A 23,722-nucleotide genomic window follows, 5' to 3' on the forward strand; every position below is an offset into this window, starting at 1 on the left:
GAAGGGAAGGACTGCGAATTGGTAGTGCACCTTGTTCACTACAAATCGCAGGAAGCGCCTGTGAGGCGGATAAATAGCTATATGGAAGTAAGCGTCCTTCATGTCGAGGGCGGCGAACCAGTCTCCAGGATCCCGCGAGGGAATAATGGTCCCCAATGATACCATGCGGAACTTCAACTTTACTATGAATTTGTTGAGTCCGCGCAGGTCTAAGATGGGACGTAGACCCCCTTTCGATTTGGGGATCAGGAAGTAGCGGGAATAAAACCCCCTGCCCCTTAACTCCTGCGGAACCTCCTCTATGGCTCCCATAGAGAGGAGCCCAAAAACCTCCTGTGAAAGGAGTTGCTCGTGAGAAGGGTCCCTGAAGAGGGACGGGGAGGGGGAGTGGGAGGGGGGGGGCGAGGAAAATTGGAGGGCGTATCCCTTCTCCACCGTGCGAAGGACCCAACGGTCTGATGTTATAAGGGACCAAGCACGGTGGAAACGGGAAAGGCGATCCCGGAAGGGGGGAGATGAATCCTGGGTGCTGGTTCTGGTGCCGTCCTCGACCGCACCTTCAAAAGGCTTGTCTAGGCCCTGAAGGTGGTCTCGGCTGGCCCTGGTTCTGACCGGGTTGAGGGCCGGTCGACCGTCGCCTACCGCCTCGACCCCGCCTCCTGGCAAAGTCCTGTCTCGGGCGAGGCGGGGGAGGGTAGAACCTCTGAGGCTGGGGCCTGAAGGGTCTGCGTTGTGGACCCGGGACGTGCATCCCCAGAGAGCGCATCATTGTTCGAGAGTCCTTAAGGTTTTGGAGCCTCGAGTCTGTCTTTTCCGAAAACAGGCCCTGACCCTCAAAGGGCAAGTCCTGGAGGGTCTGCTGCAGTTCAGGTGGCAGGCCCGACACCTGGAGCCAGGAGGTTCGCCTCATAGCTATACCCGACGCTAGGGTCCTAGCGGCCGAGTCGGCTATATCCAGTGAGGTCTGTAGGGAGGTGCGTGCCACCCGCTTACCCTCCTCTACCAAAGTTCCGAACTCTTCCCTAGATTCCTGGGGAACCAGTTCCTTGAACTTCTCCATGGAGGACCAGGTGTTAAAACTATATCGGCTTAGGAGCGCCTGCTGGTTGGCCGCCCTAAGCTGAAGCCCCCCCGCGGAATAGACCTTGCGCCCGAACAAATCGAAGCGCTTAGCGTCCTTCGATTTCGGCGCTGCCGCCTGCTGACCATGGCGCTCCCGTGCATTTACTGATGAGACCACCAGCGAGCACGGTTGAGGGTGAGTGTACAAGTACTCATGGTCCTTGGAGGGTACAAAGTACTTCCTCTCCACGCCCTTGGCCGTGGGGGGAATAGAGGCCGGGGTTTGCCAGATGGAGGTGGCATTGGTCTGAATGGAGCGAATCAGCGGTAACGCGACCCTGGATGGGGTGTCCGCTGAAAGGATGTTCACGATCGGGTCGTGAACCTCCACGATCTCCTCCATCTGAAGGTCCATATTGCGCGCCACCCGGCGCAACAGGTCCTGGTGGGCCCGGAGGTCTATGGGGGGCGGACCCATGGCGGATGTCCCCGCTACCGCCTCATCAGGCGAGGAGGAGGAGGATACGCCCGGTGGCAAGGGGTCCAAAGGCAAGTCTTGCTCCAGGTGCTCCTGGAGCTGGGCCTCGCTCGTCCCAGTGTCTATGGCCTGCGCCGGCGTGGGCACTGGAGCCTCCATGCCCCCTGGCGGGGGGCGGGAGATGGTGGCCTCCGGGGCTCTGGGCTCAGAGCGTGCCGAGCGGGAGGCAGACGGTGGGGCCCCTTGGGCTTGGTGATAGGCCCATGGGGTCCAAAAGGACCAGTGAGCAGGTCCCTGCGTAGGGTCCTCTGCCATGTCCTGCGAGTGCCCGAAGTCCGCCGAAGCCGCCTGTCCCTGTGGAGGGTAGGCCGATCTAGAGGCCCCTTCAGAGGAGTGGGACGCGGATCTTGACGGCCATGGCGGTGCCGAACGCGAAGCATCCGTCCCCGGCTGGTGCGGTGCCGGTCGGTGCCGGTCGTAGGACGATCTGTCCCAGCGTGCCGGAGAATGGTGCCTGGATCGGGATCGGTGCCGGTAGCCCCGCCGGTGCCGCGATCCGGATCTGGAGCGGGACGACGATCGCGACGACACCCGGTGCCGGGAGCGGTCCCTCGATCGGCGCTCATACCGGTACCGGGAGGTGCGCCTCGAGTCCGATCGGTGCCGGCGGTCGCGACGGTGCCGAGATGTGGAGCGGCGCCGCGAAGAGGACCTCGACCGCGAGTACGACCGGCGCCGAGGTGATAGTCGGCGCCGGGACTCCGAGCGGCGTCGGGACCTGCTCCGAGACCTGGAGCGGTGCCGAGAGTCCACGGTTGGAGACGGTGGGCGCACCAGTGCAGGCTTGCCTCTCGACTGCACAATGCGCGGAGCCACCGGTGCCGGGAGCTGCGACGGTGCCGGCTCCGTGAGTGCGATCAGGTCCCTCGCGGTATTAAACGTCTCCGGAGTCGAGGGGAGACAAGGTTCCACCACCAGCCTAGGTGGGGAAGCAGTCCGTACCGGACTCAACGGCCTCGGTGCCGGAGTCGACGGTGTGGCCGCCTGCTTTTGGCGGTCCAAAGGCGGACGCGGCTCTACCCCCGGCACAGGGGGAGCCGGCGTCTTCAGGGCAGCAGTGTCCTGAGCCTTGCGGGCCTTCTTATGGCCTGGAGAGAGGGATCGGCGCCGAGTCCCCTGAGGTGGGCGCGGTGCCGAAGTCTGCCGGTGCCGGGAGGACTTGTCCGCGGCGCCGGTCGGAGCCGCTGGGGCGCTGCGCACCGACGCGCTCGGTGCCGGGGTCGGGCGCGCCGAGGGAGGATCCGGGCTGAGCGCCGCCTCCATGAGGAGCTGCCGAAGCCGAAAGTCCCGCTCCTTCCTCGTTCGAGGCTTGAAGGCCTTGCAGATTGGGCACTTATCTGCGTGATGGGCTTCCCCGAGGCACTTCAAGCAGGAGGCGTGCGGGTCACTTGTTGGCATCGGCTTCGCGCAGGACGCGCACGGCTTAAAGCCAGGAGCCTTGGGCATGAGCCCGGTATGCTCCGGGGGGAAAAAAAAAAGGGGGGAGAACAACCCCCTTAACCCCCGCTCACAATTTATAACAGCTACCAGCTAAATAACAACTATCTAAAGACTCTAACTACTATACAACTATCTAAACTATCTACAGAAATAAGCTAGACGCTAGGGAGTGTGGAGACCAGCTAAGCTGTGCTCCGTAGTTCCAACGACCGTCAGGGGCGGTAAGAAGGAACTGAGGGGGCGCTGGGTCGGCTGCGGTATATATCCGGCGCCATGAGGGCGCCACTCCAGGGGGCTCCACAGCCGACCCACCGGGTGTTGCTAGGGTAAAAGTTTTCCGACGATCGTGCACGCGGCGCGCGCACACCTGACTGGAATGGATATGAGCAAGCACTCGAAGAAGAACTTCCCTTCCCCTCCCAAGAGGGGTTAAATGGCATGTCTGCTCACACAGAAAAAAATTCTCTGCTGGTGCAACTCAGTGCAGCTGAGCCATTTTGCAGTAGCAGGGAATTTGGCCCAAAGTCTGTGGGTGTGCACCAGAGCATACTTGAGAAGAATTTCCTTTTAACCCTTTCATTTCCTCCACCCACCACCCTCCCTAAATCCCCAGACTAAACAACAAGAAAACTGCCACTCCTACACCATTCCCTTTACTTAAAGGACTAGTAAAGCCCAGGCCATGTTAATTAAAGCAGAAAGTATGGAGGAGGGAAGATCTGAAAACATACACAGCAATTCACTATTGATATCCTAGCATATATGTAGTACAAGTACAAGCAGGGAATTTGTTTTTCAATAATTTGGTTGGTATGCGGCAGAACAGAGCAAACTGCCTGCCTCATTCTTTCATAACAGAAAGAATATGCTGTTTTAAAACAGTGCCAGTTAAGAAATGGTGTGCAAAAAGGATTAATTTTACCATATGGGTATACTACAGAATATATGTATATATATTCATTTCTTGAAGTGATTACAATTCTTTCATTCTACTAGGCATCCTAAGCGCACTTCCTGGCTCTAGCAATAAAGTCCGTCATATTCTGGACAAAAATTAAAGGGAATATTATTGAGGGAGAAGAAAAGAACCGCTTCCTATCATGTATATGACATGTAAAAAGTTTACACATGTGAAAATTGCCATCAAGTTTCTGAACATAGAAATTTTTACCCCATTGGCAAATGTTCATGTTGGCCCAATTGCTATGAATACAGGTGCCTTTGTCAGATTTTCCCTTTTTGGTGGATGAGTAAGTTGCTCTCCAAAGAGAATATGGACTTTATCATACAATATCCTATGCAATTTGTTTTGTTTTGTTTAAAGGGCTATAAATGTAGAGTGAATTAAAAGAGTTTTGCTTTCTTCTTCATGTCGTTGCGTCTCCAAAGAGGTAACTTGTCAAACTCTTGTATTGTCATGCCAAATATTTCTTGAAAAATGTCCGGTGCTAAGTGACGCTGGAGAAAGGGAGAAAAGCACAGACAGTCAGTCACAACCATGGAGATGCCAGTGGAGAATGGGCGCATTAAAGATTTCATTCCAAAGCACAGCAGTAGTCTCAGGGAGCGAGGGTAAGTTGGCAAGCAGCTCCAATGCTAGCCGTAGGGGCTTGATTAAAGGTCCAGGGACACACACTGAAATAATGCTAACAAAGCTCTCAAAGGGCTTAGCCACCACAAATGAATTCATAATAATACCTACACATCTCATATAGTGATTTTCATCAGTAGGTCCCCCAAGCACTTTACAAGTATCATCCCCACTGCACAGCTGGGGAAACTGAGGCACAGAGAAGTAACGTGACATGCCTAACATCCCAGCCAGCCAGCGGCAGAGCCCGGAATTGAATTCAGGTCTCCTGAATCCCAGTCCAGTGCTCTATCCACTGGGTTTCCTGTGTCCCCATTAATTAGACTTCTCAGCTCACTTGCGACATAGGTATTATTGTTTCCATTTTAAGAGGGGGAAAACAGACAGAGAGCGATTAAAGGGGAAATTTTCAGAAGGACGCCCTTCCTGGCAATACACTGGGCCAGCTAGCATGTGCAGCAGCATGCAGCACACGTGCTAGGGAAGGAAAGGTTTGACCAAGCCATCTCTCCAGCAAACCACGCTCCCTAAAGGCTGTGGTGCACCAGCACCTGCCCTGGCCACACCCCCTCATAGTGCTGTCTCAGACTCTACACAGGTTTCTTCCTCAGCTGCTGCTTAGAATATGTTGGGTGGGGGGATGAAGCTCTCCCTGGTGCACGAGCAAAACACAGGGCAGGATTACACCTATAGCTCACAGATCCATTCCTTTAAAAACATATAGAAATGACCACAATGCTGTCTGGATATTGGTGGCTCCCTTCAAAGAAACCGGGTTTAGAACCACAAGCAGTCAGAACATCACACAACTGCCCAAGTCTCCTTAACCCACATTCATGAACAATTTTTTATGTGGAAGTAGAGACATAAACCCCTCACGCTTCTAGACATAAGCCAGACACTAACGAATGGCAGCTGGGAAGAAACTTCTGCTGTGGGCAGATTATTCCATAACAGGGCACTCTGGAGTCCCTGGCTCCTCCGTAGCATCTGGCAGGGGGGCTGGAACAATTTGTATAGTGGGGGTGCTGAGAGCTAATGAACCAAACGGTAAGCCCAGTATATGGTGGAAACCACTTCAAGCCAGGGGGGTGCAGCAGCACCCCCAGCACCCCTAGTTCCAGCACCTATGGCATCTAGAACTGGCCACTGTCAGAGATGTGATACTGGACCTGATCTCATGTTCCTATGATTATTGGATAACGATTTACCAATATCTGCCTTCTCATCAATTTACGAGCAAATACAACTGGATGCTTGAGCAGCTCCGTCGATGAGGTTAAATGAGACATTCATACTCATGCCTCGATGCAGATTTGCAATTGCTACAGTATTTAACTCTTCGCCTTTGCTACCACCTCCTGAATCCTTCCTCTTGACAAATCTCCATTGCTACGCAAGGCATTTCTGAGAGGGCTTCTTGGTTCTAACCAAGGGCCTACACTTCTACATTTGATCGTTCAAAGGAGGAAAATAAACTTCAGTAGGAAAGTACATTTAGGAACTTGCTTCCTTACCTCAAGCCGGGTTCTGTCTACTTCCCGTAATATTTTATTTCGCCCTCTGTTGGTCACCATGAGCATTTCATATGGAAAAATCTGTTCGTGTATAAGAGGGATTGGGGTGGGGGGGAGGAAGAGACGTATTTACATTCAAAAACAAAAGAACATACATGTATTCTTCACCCAACCACACCACCACTGTTCTTAGAAAGAAATAACAAAACTATAAAAAAGCTTCTTTAAGTTGCCTGAAAGTGAAGTCCAATCTGGCTTGAACAAATACTCCTTCGCTAACAAAACCAACTCGACCACATTTTGTAGGTACAATACACGTCAGCACCATTTTCAGAGATGTGTATATCCACACTTCCCACAGACTTATATAAAAAAGTACAATATATATATTTGTTTTTAGCCACAAAGATGCATCTCTAGTCAATTTTTTGACACTTGGTAAGTTAACGTGGAGTTTATTTAGGTAAAATATGTAGCATCCATGAACACGTTTGATGCTTGCAATAATTTGCACAGTTCTAAGGAAAAGAACTAAAGTTTATTGTGCTTCAACCACCACCACCTGAAAGTACAGTCAGAAAAAGTAGCATCTCTTAACAACTTTGTTAGTTATCAAATTGGGCCTTGTGTTGAGTGAAATTTATCAGATTAATTATTTTCATGTTGTTTGTTGATTTGTTTACAAACAAATCACAGGTCCCCACTGTGCATTTTGACCTTGACATCATGGATGGATTGCAGGAAAAGATTTTGTAGTAGGAATTTATCTTACATGCCTTCCCCTTCTTTAACATGGCATACATCCATTAAATCTTCTCTACAATATTTTATGAGGTTCTCTGGTTTGGTTAATATTGAATATTCAGATATTCTGCATTAATCAATTTTTGGAACTAAGGAAAATCATGCTCTTAATTTGTTTGGACAGGTTTAATGCCACAGTTTTAAAATGAAAAGCCTTGGAGCTTTTCCTGTTAGCTATTCCCTAATCAATCTAACCCAATCAAAATGATATGCCACAGAAAGGAATTAATAAAATTTGGTGCCTAAAATAAAGTGCTGGATTCACAGCCCTGGAAACTGAAGCCCTCTGTTTAGTTATCAAACATCTACAGCATAGACAGCAACAGTGCAGGTGTCCCTTTGCCAAGACACCTATGTGTCTTTGCTATAACTTAGAAAGACCATGTCGAAAGGTAATGGAAAATCTAATGGTCCACCTTCTATTGTCCATTTCACCTTTGGCCTCTCTGCTGAGCATGCCCACAAGCTTCTCAATTAGGGCCTGACCCAACTCTTATTTAAGTTAATGTGAGTTTTTCCATGGGCTTCAGTGCAAATTGGATTGGCCTTTATTGCCAGCTGTGGTGGTGGTTTTAGTGATATGGATATTTGTCCACTGGGGAAAGGACAGAGACCACCAAGTCCTCTCACAGAAACCGCTATGCAGCCAGCCAATGTTATAAATACACGTAACGTTCTTAGACATTAAGACTGTCCCTGGTAACAAAACTCTGTGTTGTCCTGCTTCACTAAGTTCATTCCATTGTCACCAACTATCCCAACACATTTTTCAGAAGCATAATAAATAAGATTCAGCCATAAATGAACATACCATTGAGTTTATTGTAGTTAATAACTTAAATAATGTGTACTTAACCATATCTTACAACCAGTATGTCTATGAGTCTGACATTCTCATAATTGTACAATTAGTTCTACTTTATACTTTAAGAGTTACATTGTTTCTGTTCAACACTTAAAATAACTACAATATACAATTTTATATGAAAAAGTGTAACTTGTCATAAAATAACCACAGTGAACACAGGGAAAGCTTATTTCAAAGATTTGAGGTCATCATCACGTTTTAGATTTAAAAATTCACTACATAGCATAGTTCATAATTCTTGGTTTCAGAATACACAAACTCTAACCTCCTTTTGAGGCACCCGTTCCTTGTTTTTATTGGGTGAAGTTTCGTGAAATTCACCGATTTCCACATCCCACATTTTTCATGGGCAATAAACACACATTTTGAGCCAAGCCTCAGCTCATTTAAGTTGCTGTTGGCAAGTTAATTGGGCTACACCAATTTACACCAGCTGAGAATCTGGCCCTACATTATTGTATGTCAACGCAAACTAAACTTTTACTCCAGCAAAATTCCCATAAATTTTACCCTTAGGAAAATGTCAGAATTTGCCACCCAAAGCAAGAATAAAACAGTTATTTAAAAATATGTTGCCTGGGTTCATCAACAGCAATGGTGGCTGTAAGGAGTTATACTGCATCAAAGCAGGCATTATATTGGAGTAAGGAGCCAGAATAAAGCAGGATTTAGGGAGTGGTGAATTCCCCAAGGTAGATATATAAATATATTTTTAAAATATACATTTCATGTAGGTCAAGGCTTATGAAGCCAGGGCTAGGGCCTTCTATAATATGTCTGGTGCCGGCTCAAAAGCAGAAAAAGCAATGTTGTCTGCAAAAATTGCTGCTAACCCTAAAGGCAGAAACATCAACCCTTATGATTTTGGCAAAACCATAGTTTTTCAGCAGGTTAACCAGCAATAGAGAAATGTATACAACGTAAACCGCAGCTCTAATTGAATCCCTCTCACTATTAACACTCTGTTTCAGTCCCAAAATGCCTTTAGCCACAGTTGTAAAGTATTACATTTTATACCCAGGCGATGACATCCCTTTCTCAACAAACACCCTAAGAATCCCTCTTTTCAAAAGTTAATGTAGGGCCGATGAAGGCAGTTGGACTGACAGCCCTGGAGATGTGAGTCTGTTATTCATTGTTAGAACAGGTGCAGTATGGGCAGCAGCACCGCAAGCTTCCCACCATCTGTCTCGAGCTCTTCAAAACTGGGACCGTCCCGTAAAGTTCGGTAGAGGTGGCAGCTCAATGGCTAGGTGGATTACAGTGGTGCTCCAGCCTCTTTGCCTGCTTAAGACTTTGGCTTCTCTGCTGAGGCTATCAACTTGGGGTCTCAGTTTGTGTCAATTTAGGTGATAGCTAATTTTGGATGCTGCCATCTGCAGGCTCAGAAATGGAATAAGACTCCCCCCCACCGCCCAATTCATTTCTCATAAGCCACATTTCACATTAGCTGGTAACAATCTTCTCCCTGTAACTATTAACAGTAATGACCAAGAACAATGCCTCTATTTACTTCCTTCACTATGTTTTACACAAAAATCCAAGATATTGTAGGACCATAAGAGTTGAGTGTAATCTATACACATGGGGATTAATGCACCTGGGTCACATGAGTGTTTCATTTTAATACTGAGAAATGACAGATTTTGGTGAGCACGTGTCAGTCTAAATGTTTGTGTGGGAAGCGGAGGTACACCTGAGGAACATTCCTCTTGGTCACATAGGAGTCATCTTGAGATTGTACAGGGCTTCTGCCAGTTGGACAGGTAGCTGTGCCAATTTGTTACATACAGTCCCGTCAAGGCAGGTGCAGTACTATTACACAGGAAAAGATGCACTGCTGCAGTCCCTTCCCATTGTGTTTCAATTACTCTTGAAAATAATGTTTTCAGGCTTCCCTTTTGGTTCACTATACCATTCAAACAGGACTGGAATTAAACGGAAAGAGAGAATCTCAGAAAGACTGTGAGCTTTGCTCGAAAGCAAAGGTGGGGAAAATGCATCTGTTCCCTGTACCAGGCAGCTTCACATTATCTCTTAATAAGGAGAATGATCTCTTCTTATGGGTTGGTGTACACCCCTAGAAAGGTGTGTTGCTCTAACCCACAGACTTCAGACGTACTGTAAGGAGAGGCATAACAGCTATGCTGATAACTGCATTAGTTTTACTAATAGTCAGCATACACAGGTGGGTAAGTTGGACAATGCCTGTGTATAAATGACTTCTCTTCCTGCTCCAGCAACTTGGGTATCAAACCTTATTTAACTTTTAGGATCTGATGCTCATTTATACTAAGGCCTCTTTCCACAGCTGGAGTGGTATAAAGAGGCCCTAGTGTGAGAATTAAGCCCTTCCCTTTCCACTAACGCTCTGTAACTAACCCGGCCTCACTGCAGCTAAACGTGCCTGTTCCTGAGTTATGCGTCTATCCAGGTTTAAGCACTGTGGGTTCCTGCTGTTTTGGGTCTTTGAATGTGGCAGCTTCACAGCTGGATGGGGAATTAGCTGCATTTGGCATCACTCAGGCGCTTTCAGCCTCTCAGGGTTGCCCCCTGAAATCCCTCCTAGGGGCTGCACACTGTGGCTGCTCTTGTCCCATCCCTGGAGCAGACAGGAGGCGCACCCATGCGAGGTGGGGGCCAGCACAGAGGGAGAGATTTGGCACATAAGGAGCAATGATTGGGATGAGGTAAAGAGAAACAACAGGGACTCAAGACATTTCCTATAGTATCTCATCGGCAGTACATAGTCAAACCTTCACTGTCTCGAAGGAAAGTGAATAACAGCTGCACTTGCCTTTGGTTCCAACATGTTAGGCATAGACACTCCTCTGTCCATTCTCATTCCGGGGACATGACCATCCGGGAGGGACTGCATCGGATACAGGTATACGTCAGACACACAGGTTACACATACACACACACAGGGTAAAGGTACTCATGTAATGGTGAAAACAGAGGTGAATTTATGCTCAGACTTTCCTCAGATTTTAACAATTAATCTTACCATATGGAACAGTGTCAAAGCTCCTGCTTATTACTTTTCTAGGGTGAGCTCTGGATCCCATCTCCCTCAAAGGCTCTGATCTGCTCTCTGCTCAGTAGGCCTGGAACTGTGGAACCCATCCATACCACTCCCAATCCACCAGGGGGTTACTACAGAGTGGCCACACCTTTCCTGTCCCAATGGCTTCCTCTGTGGGCCTGCAGCTTGGAATCTCAACTCAGATCCCACACGACAATGTGTATTATTAACCACTGGGCGCGCTGCTCCTTGCAACTGTCCCTTTATCACCTGGATAGCGTTAGAGTGTGGCTTTACTCTGAAAAAGTGACTGCAAAAATGGCACCATGAAATTCCGCAGTAGTCTTTTTTTCTCATAACAAACGGCACTCAGTTATATCCGATATGCTCAGTTGACAAGTAAAATGGTGTCATTTCTAACTGCAGACTCTACCTGTATGTGACAGTCAGTCTGGGTTCTTTCCATTTCACACATCATCAGTAATAAAGGCTTTACAGGTCCTATTACAAAGGCTCTGTTACACCTGTGCATCCTACTTTTCCATTTTATCTTCATTGACACCTGGGAAAACCTAATGCCTTTTGCACAGGGACAACGGACTGAAACTTAGGGCAACTCCCATTGAAGTCAATGGAAAAAGATTCTTTGACCTCAAGCGGGAGTTAAATCCTGCATTTAATGAACAATTCTGCTGAATATGTACCAGCATGAATAGATCCAGCTTACACTCTGCTAGGTGTATTGGCTCTACGGTGATAGCAGGTGAAAAAGTCGAATCAACTTATTTTTGTCACAATAGGCAGATTTTACTGGGAATGCACACAAGAGGCAGCTCTTGGTTAAGAAGGTGCCATTTTTACATAGTTACTGTTCATAGCATAACCACACTTTAAGCATAATGCATGGCACGACATAAATATATATTGTAATCTGTTATCCTCTCACTGCAGATCAGTCTTTGATACGGTACATAATCAATTTGCCCAAGTATTTAAATTATAATTATTATTTAGCATTTATATTGCAATAGCGCCTACAGGCCAACCATTTTTGGGCTTCATTGTGCTAGGTGCTGTACAAATACATATTATTGTGAACATTCATTAAGATATGCAATGGCAAAAAGTTGTCATGGGGATCTGGAGAGGAGGGGCTGGCACTTGCAAGAGCATCTACTGCTGGAAGATCTATGGTGACAGCATCATAGGAGGCCACTGGCCAACCATCTCAGCTGGAGGGTGAATTCCATGTTCACAGCCACAGACAAAAAGGGAGAGTTTGAGGCTCGTAGTATGGAAGACGGGGGCCCCCAGAAGGAAGAGGAATGTGTCTAGACCACCCTTGGTTGGGACAAGACATGGGGAGAGAGAACCCATGCTCAGATGCCAAGAAGGAACCACTACAGATAATTTTCATTTCAACATCAATTAGCTTTACAAAGCAGGTCACAAAACTGTTGTGCGGGCGTCCTCACCCATACAGTTCTGGGGCTGTACCAGGAAGCATCTTAGCTGTACCTGACCCTTGTTGATACAAGTCTACATCGTTGATTATGCTTAAACATGCAGATAAACTGAAACAAAGGTCTTAAAAAAAACCCTTCCCTGTAGCAGTAATTCAGACTTGAATAACAGAGTGGATGTTTTTATCTCTGCTGTCAGTTGATGGATGAAAACCCGTACTCTACCTGGAAATCTGAAAAGCAAAGGGAAATCTCGTCAGCATTAGAATGCGGAAGAACACGGATTGGTCACAAACACCAAACAGAATATTTTAATTGTTCAGCGAAAGCAATATCAGATCAGTTTGCAGCCTCCAGCAAACATCAGCTTGCTGTTCACCACTTTGATACTATTGATGCTTCTCAGAGATATCGGAAGATAGTTACTATCAATTCACAAAACGGTGCATTAGCTCCAGTAACTCATCTCAGCTTATTTTATAATTAAGCATGAAAGAGATAACAGTCTCTCTGTCCCAGTCAATCTTCAGTGTTGTAACTGATGTGATGTACTGATGTTGTTGGGGATATGTCAGATTTTTTGATTGACTTGAATCCAAAAAAGGCCTGATCCAGTTTCTACTGAAGTCAAGGGAAAAATTTAAGGGAGAAGGAATCTAAGGCCTTATCCAAATGAGAAAACGGTACCAATTCAATGACATTGGTTTAGAAATTGGCTTAATTAAATCAGTGCAACATCCTATACATTAGTTAAATCTAGGGCTGTCAAGCGATTAAAAACTAATCGCAATTAATCATGCGATTAAAAAAACTAATCGTGATTAATCACACTGTTAAAGAATAACAGAATGCCATTTATTTAAATATTTTTGGATGTTTTCTACTTTTCAAATACATTATTTCAATTACCACATAAAATACAAAATGTACAGTGTTCACTTTATATTATAATATCAGAAATAGTATTTTTCAATTCACCTAATACAAGTAGGGTAGTGGAATCTCTTTATCATGAAAGTTGAACTTACAAATGTAGAATTATGTACAAAAAATAACTGCATTCAAAAATAAAACAATGTAAAACTTTAGAGCCTACAAGTCCATTCAGTCCTACTTCTTGTTCAGCCAATCACATTTGCAGGAGATAATGCTGCCCACTTTTTGTTTACAGTGTCACCTGAAAGTGAGAACAGTCATTCTCATGGTACTGTTGTAGCTGGCGTCGCAAGATATTTACATGCCAGATGCGCTAAAGATTTATATGTCCCTTCATGCTTCAACCACCCTTCCAGAGGACATGCGTCCATGCCAATGACAGGTTTTGCTCGACAATGATCCAAAGCAGTGCAGACTGATGCATATTCATTTTCATCATCTGAGTCCGATGCCACCAGCAGAAGGTTGATTTTCTTTTTTGGTGGTTCAGTTCTGTAGTTTTCGTGTCGGAGTGTTGCTCCTTTAAGACTCCTGAAAGCATGCTCCACACCTCATCCCTCTCAGATTTTAGGAGGCACTTCAGATTCTTAAACCTTGGGTTGAGTGCTGTAACTATCTTTAGAAATCTCACATTGGTTCCTTCTTTGCGTTTTGTCAAATCTGCAGTGAAAGTGTTCTTAAAACGAACAACATGTGCTGGGTCATCATCCGAGACTGCTATAACATGAAATATATGGCAGAATGCAGGTAAAACAGGGCAGGGGACATACAATTCTCCCCCAAGGGGTTCAGTCACAAATTTAATTAACACATTATTTTTAATGAGCTTCATCAGCATGGAAGCATGTCCTCTGGAATGGTAGCCGAAGTATGAAGGGGCATACGAATGTTTAGCATATCTGGTACGTAAATACCTTGCAATGCTGGCTACAAAAGTGCCATGTGAACGCCTGTTCTCACTTTCAGGTGACACTGTAAATAAGAAGTGGGAAGCATTATGTCCCGTAAATGTAAACACACTTGTTTGTCTTAGTGATTGGCTGAACAAGAAGTAGGACTGAGTGGACTTGTAGGCTCTAAAGTTTTAGATTGTTTGTTTTGTTTTTTTGAGTGCAGTTATGTAACAAAAAAAATCTGCATTTGTAAGTTGCACTTTCACGATAAAGAGATTGCACTTCAGTACTTGTATGAGGTGAATTGAAAAATACTATCTTTGTTTATCATTTTTACAGCACAAATATTTGTAATAAAACTAATATAAAGTGAGCATTGTACACTTCGTATTCTGTGTTGTAACTGAAATCAATATATTTGAAAACGTAGAAAAACATCCAAAAATATTTAATAAATTTCAATTGGTATTCTATTGTTTAACAGTGCCATTAAAAGTGTGATTAATCGCGATTAATTTTTTTTTAGTTAATCGCGTGAGTTAACTGCAATTAATCAACAGCCTTAGTTAAATCAGTACACTCTTCCTGTGCAAGTCCTAAGTCGTTATGGTAAAGAATATAAACAGTAGGGCACAGCTAGTAGAAATATATTTCTTGTGGGTCAATTCAAGTAATGTTCATAAGTGCAAAAGTGCAAATTATTATTTAAAATAAATCACCATCAAAATATTAGTTTCTGCAAGTGCATTGAACTCCCACCACATCAGCCAACATGGCACTCCTATCGGCACTGCAGTACTGCTATGCCTCACAGAGCAAAGAGTAGGAACTTGTTTGTCTCTCATGGGCTTTTCTAACCATCCCTGAGCCACAGAGTCTTACTGTAGATGGGCCTGGGGGAAACCTCACAAAAAGCGTATTCCAAATCCATTCGATTCAATTGGAAAACTTTCACCGAGTCAAAAATCGCAACTTTCCAACGATACAAACATTTTTTGTGGAAATTTTCAGACTGTTTGAAAAGGTATTTAAAAAAAAAGAACCTGACAAATTGTTTTAGCCGGCTCTATGGATTTTACAGTAGGGAGAGGATCGAAGGTGAGATTGTCAAAGAGGGCTACAGGACCTCCCGTTGAAAGTCCGAAGCTGCACAACCAGATGATGGCAGAGCTGGGAATAGAACCCAGAAATCCTAACTAACCTTAGCCAGAGGCCCAATCCCCTAACATGACATTTACAGAAAGTAAGTTCATATTCTCTGTGTATGGGGTACAAAATATACATGCAGTACTTAGCTACTCTGCTGCACGCTGTTATGTCGGACATTGGGCAGTGTCCCTTCACTTGCAGAGGAGAGCTGAATATCCAACATAAACCACATGCTAGGAGCAGTGAAGAAAATGTCATAGGGAATAGGAGAGCTTTCAGGAAACTAACTCAGATGTACCAGAGCAGTTGTCCATCCCTGGCTAGATCCACCTTGAGAAATACTGTATAATCATGTCTGGAGCAGTACATGCCTATTGATACATAGAACATGCATCTGAACAATCCCTAAACCCTTTAGCACATGCAGAATTTGCTGTTTGACTTTTTAGTACTAAGGAGGACTGTCTGTCTCCATATGCAATAGAACTGCTGATATTAAAAAGTACCAGTTGTTCCTGTTCTGATGTGTATAACAAGTTACAACACAAGTCAGAGAGAAGAAAACAAGTGTAGACTCTGCACTGTTTAACACAGATGAGGCCCAGAGAAGCTGGTTTGATTTTCATCCTGTAGGCTTTTCCATCAACTGACTGATTCATCCATCTCCTGACATTCTACAAGGCTATGAAGTGCTATGAAATACCTGGCATGCTTTGCAGGTCTAGGATAGCTCATTGAGACTCCTAAATGCTACATTTGTGAACACAAATGGTTGGGATCCTTCCCTCTAGAACCTCTACAGTCCTGGTCCACACACATGGGACCATCATTTCTGCTTGAATGCACTGAAGGTTATCCCAAGAGGTTCTTCATTTGTCAGATAAGCAGTTAACCTCACTGGCACTAGGACCTGGGATTTCCCAACATTAAGACCTTTTAGAAAATGGGAGAAACCACAATAAATAGCAGAAGGCAGCTCAGCAAACCCAGCTGCATCATGTAATGATGCCTGAGTTCACAGTCCCATCCATTTTCTAAGCCTAAGATTACATTACAACTTCAGCCATGTTTTTGTAGCCAGGTCATGACACCCACATCTGACCTGTTACAACAAACAGGTTGAGCTGTGAACACTCATGAGCTTTTTGCCCAATGCAACCACGTGTCAATCTTGACTGAGCATCAACACCCACATGTTTGCATTATGGAAATATCATAGCACCTCTGAGTACTGGGTGGGGAGATACACAGGGCAGTACCAGCAGCACATGGGACAAAGCATTCTGGAGTGTTCTACCGAAGAGTAGGGAGGAAGAAAGTCTGGCCAGTCCAGTTACACCAGCATGGTTGTGGGACCCGTATGAGCAGAAAATAATATTATCTCCTGAGACACTGATGAGCCAGCCAAGCCCACTGTCTTGGGTGACACATGGTTAGCGGTCACCATTACTAACCGTGTAGTAAATGTGATTCATGGGAACACAAACCTTGTTTAAAACTAACCGTTTTTTACATGCTCATTTACAAGTTAAAGTGCAGATAGGGCCTGATTAATAATTGAAAAGCTGAATGAAGGACACCTTGCCTTCTCCTTCCCCATACTACAGGAACGTTCCCTGGCTGGAGAGGCCAACGCAGGACTCTCTTCATGGCCCCAAAAGGCTACTCCAAGAAGAGGCATGTCATGTTGCCACTGCCCTGTGGTTCTCCTGGAGGCTGCCAGTTTATGCAGCACGACCTCCAAAGCGACTAGGCTGGCCCTCAAAAGGTGAAGTTAAAAAATGTTTTAAAAGGACAAAGTGTTTCTCCTGCTTTGGAGATGATTAGCTCCCCTGTGATATCCTGCGTCAATTCATGCTTTGGCACCTGCGTGCCATAATCTATGCAACTTGTGACCAACTGCAGTAATGGCAAGTGATGGGGCCCAATTCCAGTCTCACTCTCAGCACTTATACACATCATAGCCAGTGGGGTTACTCCTGATTTACACCAGCATAGCTGATATGGGAACCAGACCCAATACACTCATGTGCCTGAGCTTTCAGAATGAACCCGAGACATGGACATGTTGGCCACTGCAGTCCCAGACTCATTTGTCAACTAAGAAACAGAGCCCACACCCCTGAGCAGCAGATCCTTTGTAACAGCATCCTGTCATTTTTACCTGGTACATTTCTCACAACAGAAACCACAACAATACGGAACATGAGTCTAGGGCTTTGTGTGTTCAAAGTACTTTGTAAATACTAATCATCAATACATTTTACTGATGAGGAGACTGGGGCACAGGCAGGTTACATGTCTGGCCCGAAGTCACACAGCAAGCCAGCGGCAGACCTGGGATTAGAATGTAGCGCTCCCTGGTTCCTAACCTTGTGGCTCATGATTCCAGACCATGCTGCCCATGGTGTATCATTTGCAGCTCTATAATATAGCAAAACAGAACTCAGTGCACATCCCTGAATAAATATATACTGTTTGATTCTCATTTGCACTGAGACCCCTTTGCACTGCTAGAACAGATCCTTGCTGTAAATGAGAATCTACCCCATAACGTGGTTTGGAAAAAAAAATGTTGACAAATGTCTGCACATTTTAAGTTAACTCTGGAGTTTACCGGACGGGGTAAAAACTGAGATGCAGACAGGAGATCAACCACATTTGCTGCCTTAAAAAGGAACTGCAGAAACCAAGGCGAGTGTCACAGTTCACTCAGGGACAAAAGCAAAACAAGAAAACAAAAAAACCAACTCAGCCTTACCTCGAACATCACCGCTCACATCCCCATAACTATTGTACTGACCAAAGTCTGTAGACACCGGCTGTAACAGGAAGGAAAATACAGTCATATAAATGCACAGTTCACATATGCATGAGTGTGCAGATATTTCTCATACAAAGGCCTTCAGCTCTCAGGTCTTGCTGCATGGTACACATTTCTAGCAGAATCTAGTCAATGGGGAAGGGCAAGGCTCTTAGTAGCAGGTGGCTTTTGTTCTACTGATGTTAGTTTTAAAAGAAAGATTGATCCAATTTAGAGACCTGATGGGATCCACAGGGAAATAAATACCCAGACTGAACATTAACTCCACCTTCTGCTTCTCCACACTGCTGCCATCTTACCCTGTGCAGTCCATTTCTTCCATAGCCAGGGAGGGAGGAGGTTTTGGAGGCCGAGGCTTGTGAGGCTGAATGGGGAGGAGAGAAAAGTCTTTTAATAAAACACCAAAAATCCACTGGAAACTCAAAGTCAGAACATTTGGGGAAGCAGTTCTCAAACTGTGGATTGAGACACCAAGGTGGGTTGTGACCCTGTTTTAATGGGGTCACCAGGGCTGGCGTTAGACTTGCTGGGGTCTGGGGCTGAAGCCAAAGTCCGAGCCCCACCGCCCAGGGCTTCAGCCCTCGCCGGTGGGGCTCAGGTTACAGCCTCCCACTGGGGGCTGAAGCCCTCGAGCTTCAGCTTTGGCCCCACCCCCAGGGCGGCAGTGCTCTGGCTTTGGCCCACCTGCCCGGGGCAGTGGGGCTCGGGTTTTGGACCCCCTTCCCAGGGCTGTGTAGTAATTTTTGTTGTCAGAAGGGGGTCGCGGTGCAATGAAGTTTGAGAAACAGCACTGACTTTGGAAAGCAAACATTGAAAACATGGCTAAGAGCCAAATATGTACCCAACCACGACTTCACTGGGAGCAGGATTCAAGTGAGTAGTAATGGTTGAACCTCAACCAGTTGGGGGTTTTGGCTTGGCTAAGCATCTAGCTCCAAAGCTTATCCCAACTGTGTTAGGAAATCTTGCATGACCAGCCGACAGGTTCCAGTACTCCTGATTTCATCTAAAATAGCAAGGAAACAGGCTTTCCTGTGGTATCACGGTGCTTCTGCTTAACGTCTCAGTTGATGCCAGAAAGTGCAGTGGCACGAAGGCATTTCTTTGGCTTTCAATTTTAAGTGGGTGGTCATATATGTGGTCCTCCAGCAGCACCTCTGGAGTTAACATTGTAATTCATTTTCCATTACAGGGACTTTCTTCTCTCTTCCCTACAATTAGCACCCCTCTCCACTTCCTCGGCCACCCACAAATGTTGCCCTTGCAGTCTCTGGTTTAAGGAGACATTTAAAAAAAATAGGAGGAGGTACAAAGGACAAGATGTTCTGGGGATAAGGGATGCCAACGAAAGCACAAATTTGTCTGACCAGCAGTCCACAGATCTCACACAAAAGGCAGAGGTGTTGCAGATTAGCACTGATGTAATGGTACAGATGGGCATGGAGAGGCTTCCATTAAGGTGACACTCTAGCCAGTGCATTTACTCATCTTTGTGAGCGCTGATATTATTAGAAAGACCCCAGCCCTGTGACCATGATCAGAGCCCTAGCCTGGTCCTTCTCTCCCTGACCAATAGGGGCTAGCAGTGCTGTAGAGACAGCCTACTCATACAACGGGGAAGAACAGAGAGTCTTATTTTGTTGTGCAGCCATCCACTAGGATGATGGAGTAGTGGCAATGGCAGGTTCCACAGGGAGCTGCTCTTGACTTTTCTTGGCTTGGAGCAGACTTACGATGCAAGGCCCTGAGGGCAAGGAGAATGAAGTAAAACACATGAGGAATAATCCTTGGAGCTCTGAGAAGGGCACATAGGTGCACCAGGGATAAAAGAATATATTAAAAATATATATACAAAAAAGGCCAAACTCTTGGCTGCATCACTGACCTCCCTGTAAGCAAACAGTTAAGCACAGCTGATACTTTTGCCTTTTCTCTGGAATGTAATGCATCCAATTGAAATGCTAGCTTAGATAGACAGACATTGACTCGCTAGGATCCAGCACTTTGGAATGTGTTGCCCTGCTCTCTAAGGCATTGCTGATTTCCTCTTCCCCCGTGGGAAAGGTTAAAAGGCTATGTGAAGCTCAAGTTTAGGCAAGGTGTGTTTAGTTTGTTGTAATTTAATAAGCTAGCCCACTAGTTTGTGATAAGTGTCCACAGTGCAGTTACCAGGGCCAAACTTTACATCACACATGTATATAAAGAGTTATTCCTCCAAGAAGTTCCTTCTAAAATCCTCAATTTAGTATTATTTCTAGATTAAACAATAAAGCCAATAGGTATAGACCAAGATTTTCAGGAGTGAAAGCCCAGTATCCAGGCACACACACCATGTGGGCTTCCATGGACCACTTAGAGATGTTTTTCACCTCTGTTGCTTACATGAATTAATTGGAGAATCATAACGACTGGCTGAAAGAGGTGGCCTATCGCGAGTCTCCTTTTCCATTTCTTCTTTTAATATCAATTGCCCCAGACCTGAGTTAAGCTATAAATAGGAAGAGAAAAAAATATATAAGCAAAATACAATGGTGGATTGGTTTATTAACACAGTTGAAATTGCTTATGAAAAGTCTGTCCATGGTGCACAGTGGAGGATTTTGAAGATTCGGAAATAGTATTAAGATAAGGCTATAACAACCTTCATGAGCTGCTCCTCCTGTAGCTGCCGACGTCTCTGGAGCTCTTCATCTTCTTCCTCTCTGCCACTTGATCTGCGTCTCATGTCGGCTCCTGCTTCCATAAAACCATGGTACAAAGAGAGCTTTCTCATATCAGTCCCACCACACCAGAGACTTAAGGTCTACTACATAGTACAACCTAACTTCGTTTGCTAAATAAAAAAAATGTAAAGATTGCCAGTAGCTTCCAAAGCCTTTTCAAAATCCACCCTTACCCAAAATGAACACTGAGCAAGTCCACCCACTGTGAGACCAGAAGGGTGCTGGCACTATCCACAGTGAGAAGTTATACTAAACAGAACATTGGTTCCCAAACTGTTTAGGCTTCCTTATCAGTTTAGGCTTAGAAGCCCTTGGTTGCACTAGGCAGTGCATCCCACCTCCCACAGATATGCACATGCTCTAACTAGAAATAGAGTTTGGGCTATTCCAAAACCCACTTACATAGTAATGAGGCTGGAGCTGTTTGAAGTCCCAGTTTCACCACTGCAAGATTGGAGTTTGGAGTAGCTAAAGCTTCACACTTGCTTAGCACACGCACAAGTGAATAGAAGGGGAGCAGCAGTGGTGTTCCAGGACCTAGCTTGCAATCAGCTTAACAGAGAGGGGAAGCCTAGATCACCAGTCACAGAGGCTTGACCTTAAAAGCACTGGTCCATGTACCAAAATGGCCGAGAACAATAGGCCTGATTCTCATTTACACTAAGGCCACTTTACCCCACTCTGACAGCATGGAGGGGACTCAAAGTAGGTATGAATTATATTCAATCCACTTTGTGGCCAATTTAGACTGCCAAAGTAAAGCAGCTGTAGTGTAAATGAAAATAAGGTTCAATGATTTTTTAGAACATAGTCATGAACAGGCTGAATAACATGGCTACAGGCAGTTCTGATGACAGCAGTAGTCTCCCTCTATGGGCCAAATCCTGAATTCCTGACTAATTTTTCAATCAATCCTAATTCAGTCAAAGTTCTCATTATAATCAAATGGGAGTTTCTGAGTAAAAACCAAACCCTGCAGTTGAACCATTAGGATGCTTAAATTCAACACAATATTATACAGGGAACTGTAAAATGGTGCTAGCGTGGAGGTAGCTAAAAGGTTACAGAGGTTAAGATTTGTTTGCTAGACATGCCATTTTGCTCAGTCTTTCTGTAGAGTTTTCTGCAGAATAGTAGGAATATACATTTTTTATTTTTTAATTGTTTGGTCCAGTTTAGCTCTGTATGGAAAACATCAGACTCAGTAAATCAGGCAACCAACCTAAACACAGACTCAAGATTTTGTTTTTAATCATGTTAATTAATATGTAAATGATACACTTATTGCTGAGTACAGAAAAGCCCAGAATGCATTAGGGCCAATATAGTTTCTGCAGAGTCATGTTTAGTTTCTCAGGAAAAATAAAGCAACCCGAGAGCCAATGTATGAAGCAATTTTATTTAAAATAGTAACGATCAAGATACAGTCCATTGGCAGGTGGGTAATGGACTGGGAGGAGGTGATGACCAAAGTGGTCAACTAGGAACCCATCACAGATAAATAACACATTACGTTATAATGATCATTGGTGTTATAATGAAATATTAAAAATACCCATGAATTATCCATTTGATGTTACAGGTTGTGAAGTTTCAATTGGAATGTAGAAGCTATTTCTAGTGAATTGATTCCCTCTACATTAGCCATTCATATTATTTGCCTCATCTCAAACCACTGAATTCCTAACCCTTGTTATGGTTCTGTGAACAGCTACACGGAACGTACTGTGGAGTGTCAAACTCTTCACCCAAAACTGAAATAACCAACCTAAAGAGTTTGCTTTGTGCATCTCTGAAGAAGTAATGTTTAAATTAGCTGTCTAGCATCCCTCCTGGTCGGGAATCATCACAAGCACAAAGAAAAAGACAAATTTTAAAAAATGATTGTGTATGGGATTCAAAGAAAATGCAATGAATGAGACACTGCAGTGTAATGACACGGAAAAGAAAGATATACATTCTGTGGATACGGCGTAGATGAGAAACACAACTTTTACGATGGTCTCATTCAGAAGGTATCTATGCAATGACTGTTCCTTCACAGTGCTCATCTTTGCCACAGAAAAAGCTACATGGCAAGAGAAATGACATTCTTTACAAGTATATTTACTGTTAGCATAGAACTAGAATGTGAAATAAATAATAACTGAAAGAAGTCAGGCTTCTATGATGCATTCAAGACATTGAACCGCCCATAGCCAATTGCACAATATATATCTCCTCTATGGGAGAATGTCCATGTTAACAGTCCCAAAGTTCTTTTATGAGACCTGTTTTCTTTGCTATTATTATTTATAGCACAGGCGTGCACAGAGGCCCCAATCAGATTCAAGGCCTTAATGTGCTATGTGGTGAACAGAGGTAGACAGTTCCTGCCCCCGAGAGCTTACAGTTTCAATATTAGTCTAATTTATTTATATGTACCTCTTAATCCATGTCACTTAGTTCATTGTTTTTTTGCATACCTACAGCCGCAAGTGAGGGAGGACCTGGCCAGTGGTCTGTCTCAATCTTTGGTATCTCGTTGGGTGCTGGAGCATGGGCTGCTGGGAACTTGGAGGACTTGATGATATCCTCGGAGGACTTGCTCTGTGCTGCCAAAGCAGTTGCATCTAGATGGCAATCAGGGGAACTTAGCTATGTTATAGCCTACATCAGTGTCATGGTTTTCCTTACTTTGTTAATATTTCATACTCTACAGCAGTTCAGTTATTAAAAGTGTATGCACTGATCTTTTGGCTTCCTAGTTTCAGCTTGCAGTACTTCTTCCCCTCATTAATGTCTTACAATCAAATTTATGCTCTTCCCCCCTTCACAAAATACAGGATTTCACTGGAGTAGCACACTGTTAGAATGATTAGACAGATAGAGGGAACTCAGGCAAATACG

At 44.9% G+C, this 23,722-nt stretch overlaps 1 protein-coding gene across 8 annotated transcripts in view; it reads right to left on the minus strand.

Annotated features, from left to right (window-relative positions):
- Nucleotides 1-4,384: 4,384 nt before the first annotated feature.
- Nucleotides 4,385-23,722, minus strand: part of ABLIM1 (actin binding LIM protein 1) — a 142,206-nt gene continuing 122,868 nt past the window's right edge. For 5 of the 8 annotated variants that reach the window (XM_065408563.1, XM_065408561.1, XM_065408565.1 and 2 more), the window contains 8 exons: nt 20,752-20,843; nt 20,493-20,598; nt 18,410-18,474; nt 18,048-18,108; nt 12,534-12,541; nt 10,618-10,692; nt 6,149-6,229; nt 4,385-4,498 (listed from right to left, as the gene is read on the minus strand). In XM_065408563.1, coding sequence (XP_065264635.1) covers nt 4,385-4,498; nt 6,149-6,229; nt 10,618-10,692; nt 12,534-12,541; nt 18,048-18,108; nt 18,410-18,474; nt 20,493-20,598; nt 20,752-20,843 — 602 coding nt within the window. Of the gene's footprint in view, nt 4,499-6,148; nt 6,230-10,617; nt 10,693-12,533; nt 12,542-18,047; nt 18,109-18,409; nt 18,475-20,492; nt 20,599-20,751; nt 20,844-23,298; nt 23,446-23,722 lie in introns of all 8 variants that reach the window. The other 3 variants (XM_065408558.1, XM_065408557.1, XM_065408560.1) reach the window with 1 other exon arrangement.

This window comes from Emys orbicularis, chromosome 7 (genome assembly GCF_028017835.1).
Source record: "Emys orbicularis isolate rEmyOrb1 chromosome 7, rEmyOrb1.hap1, whole genome shotgun sequence".
In the NCBI taxonomy this organism is placed as follows: domain Eukaryota; kingdom Metazoa; phylum Chordata; order Testudines; family Emydidae; genus Emys; species Emys orbicularis.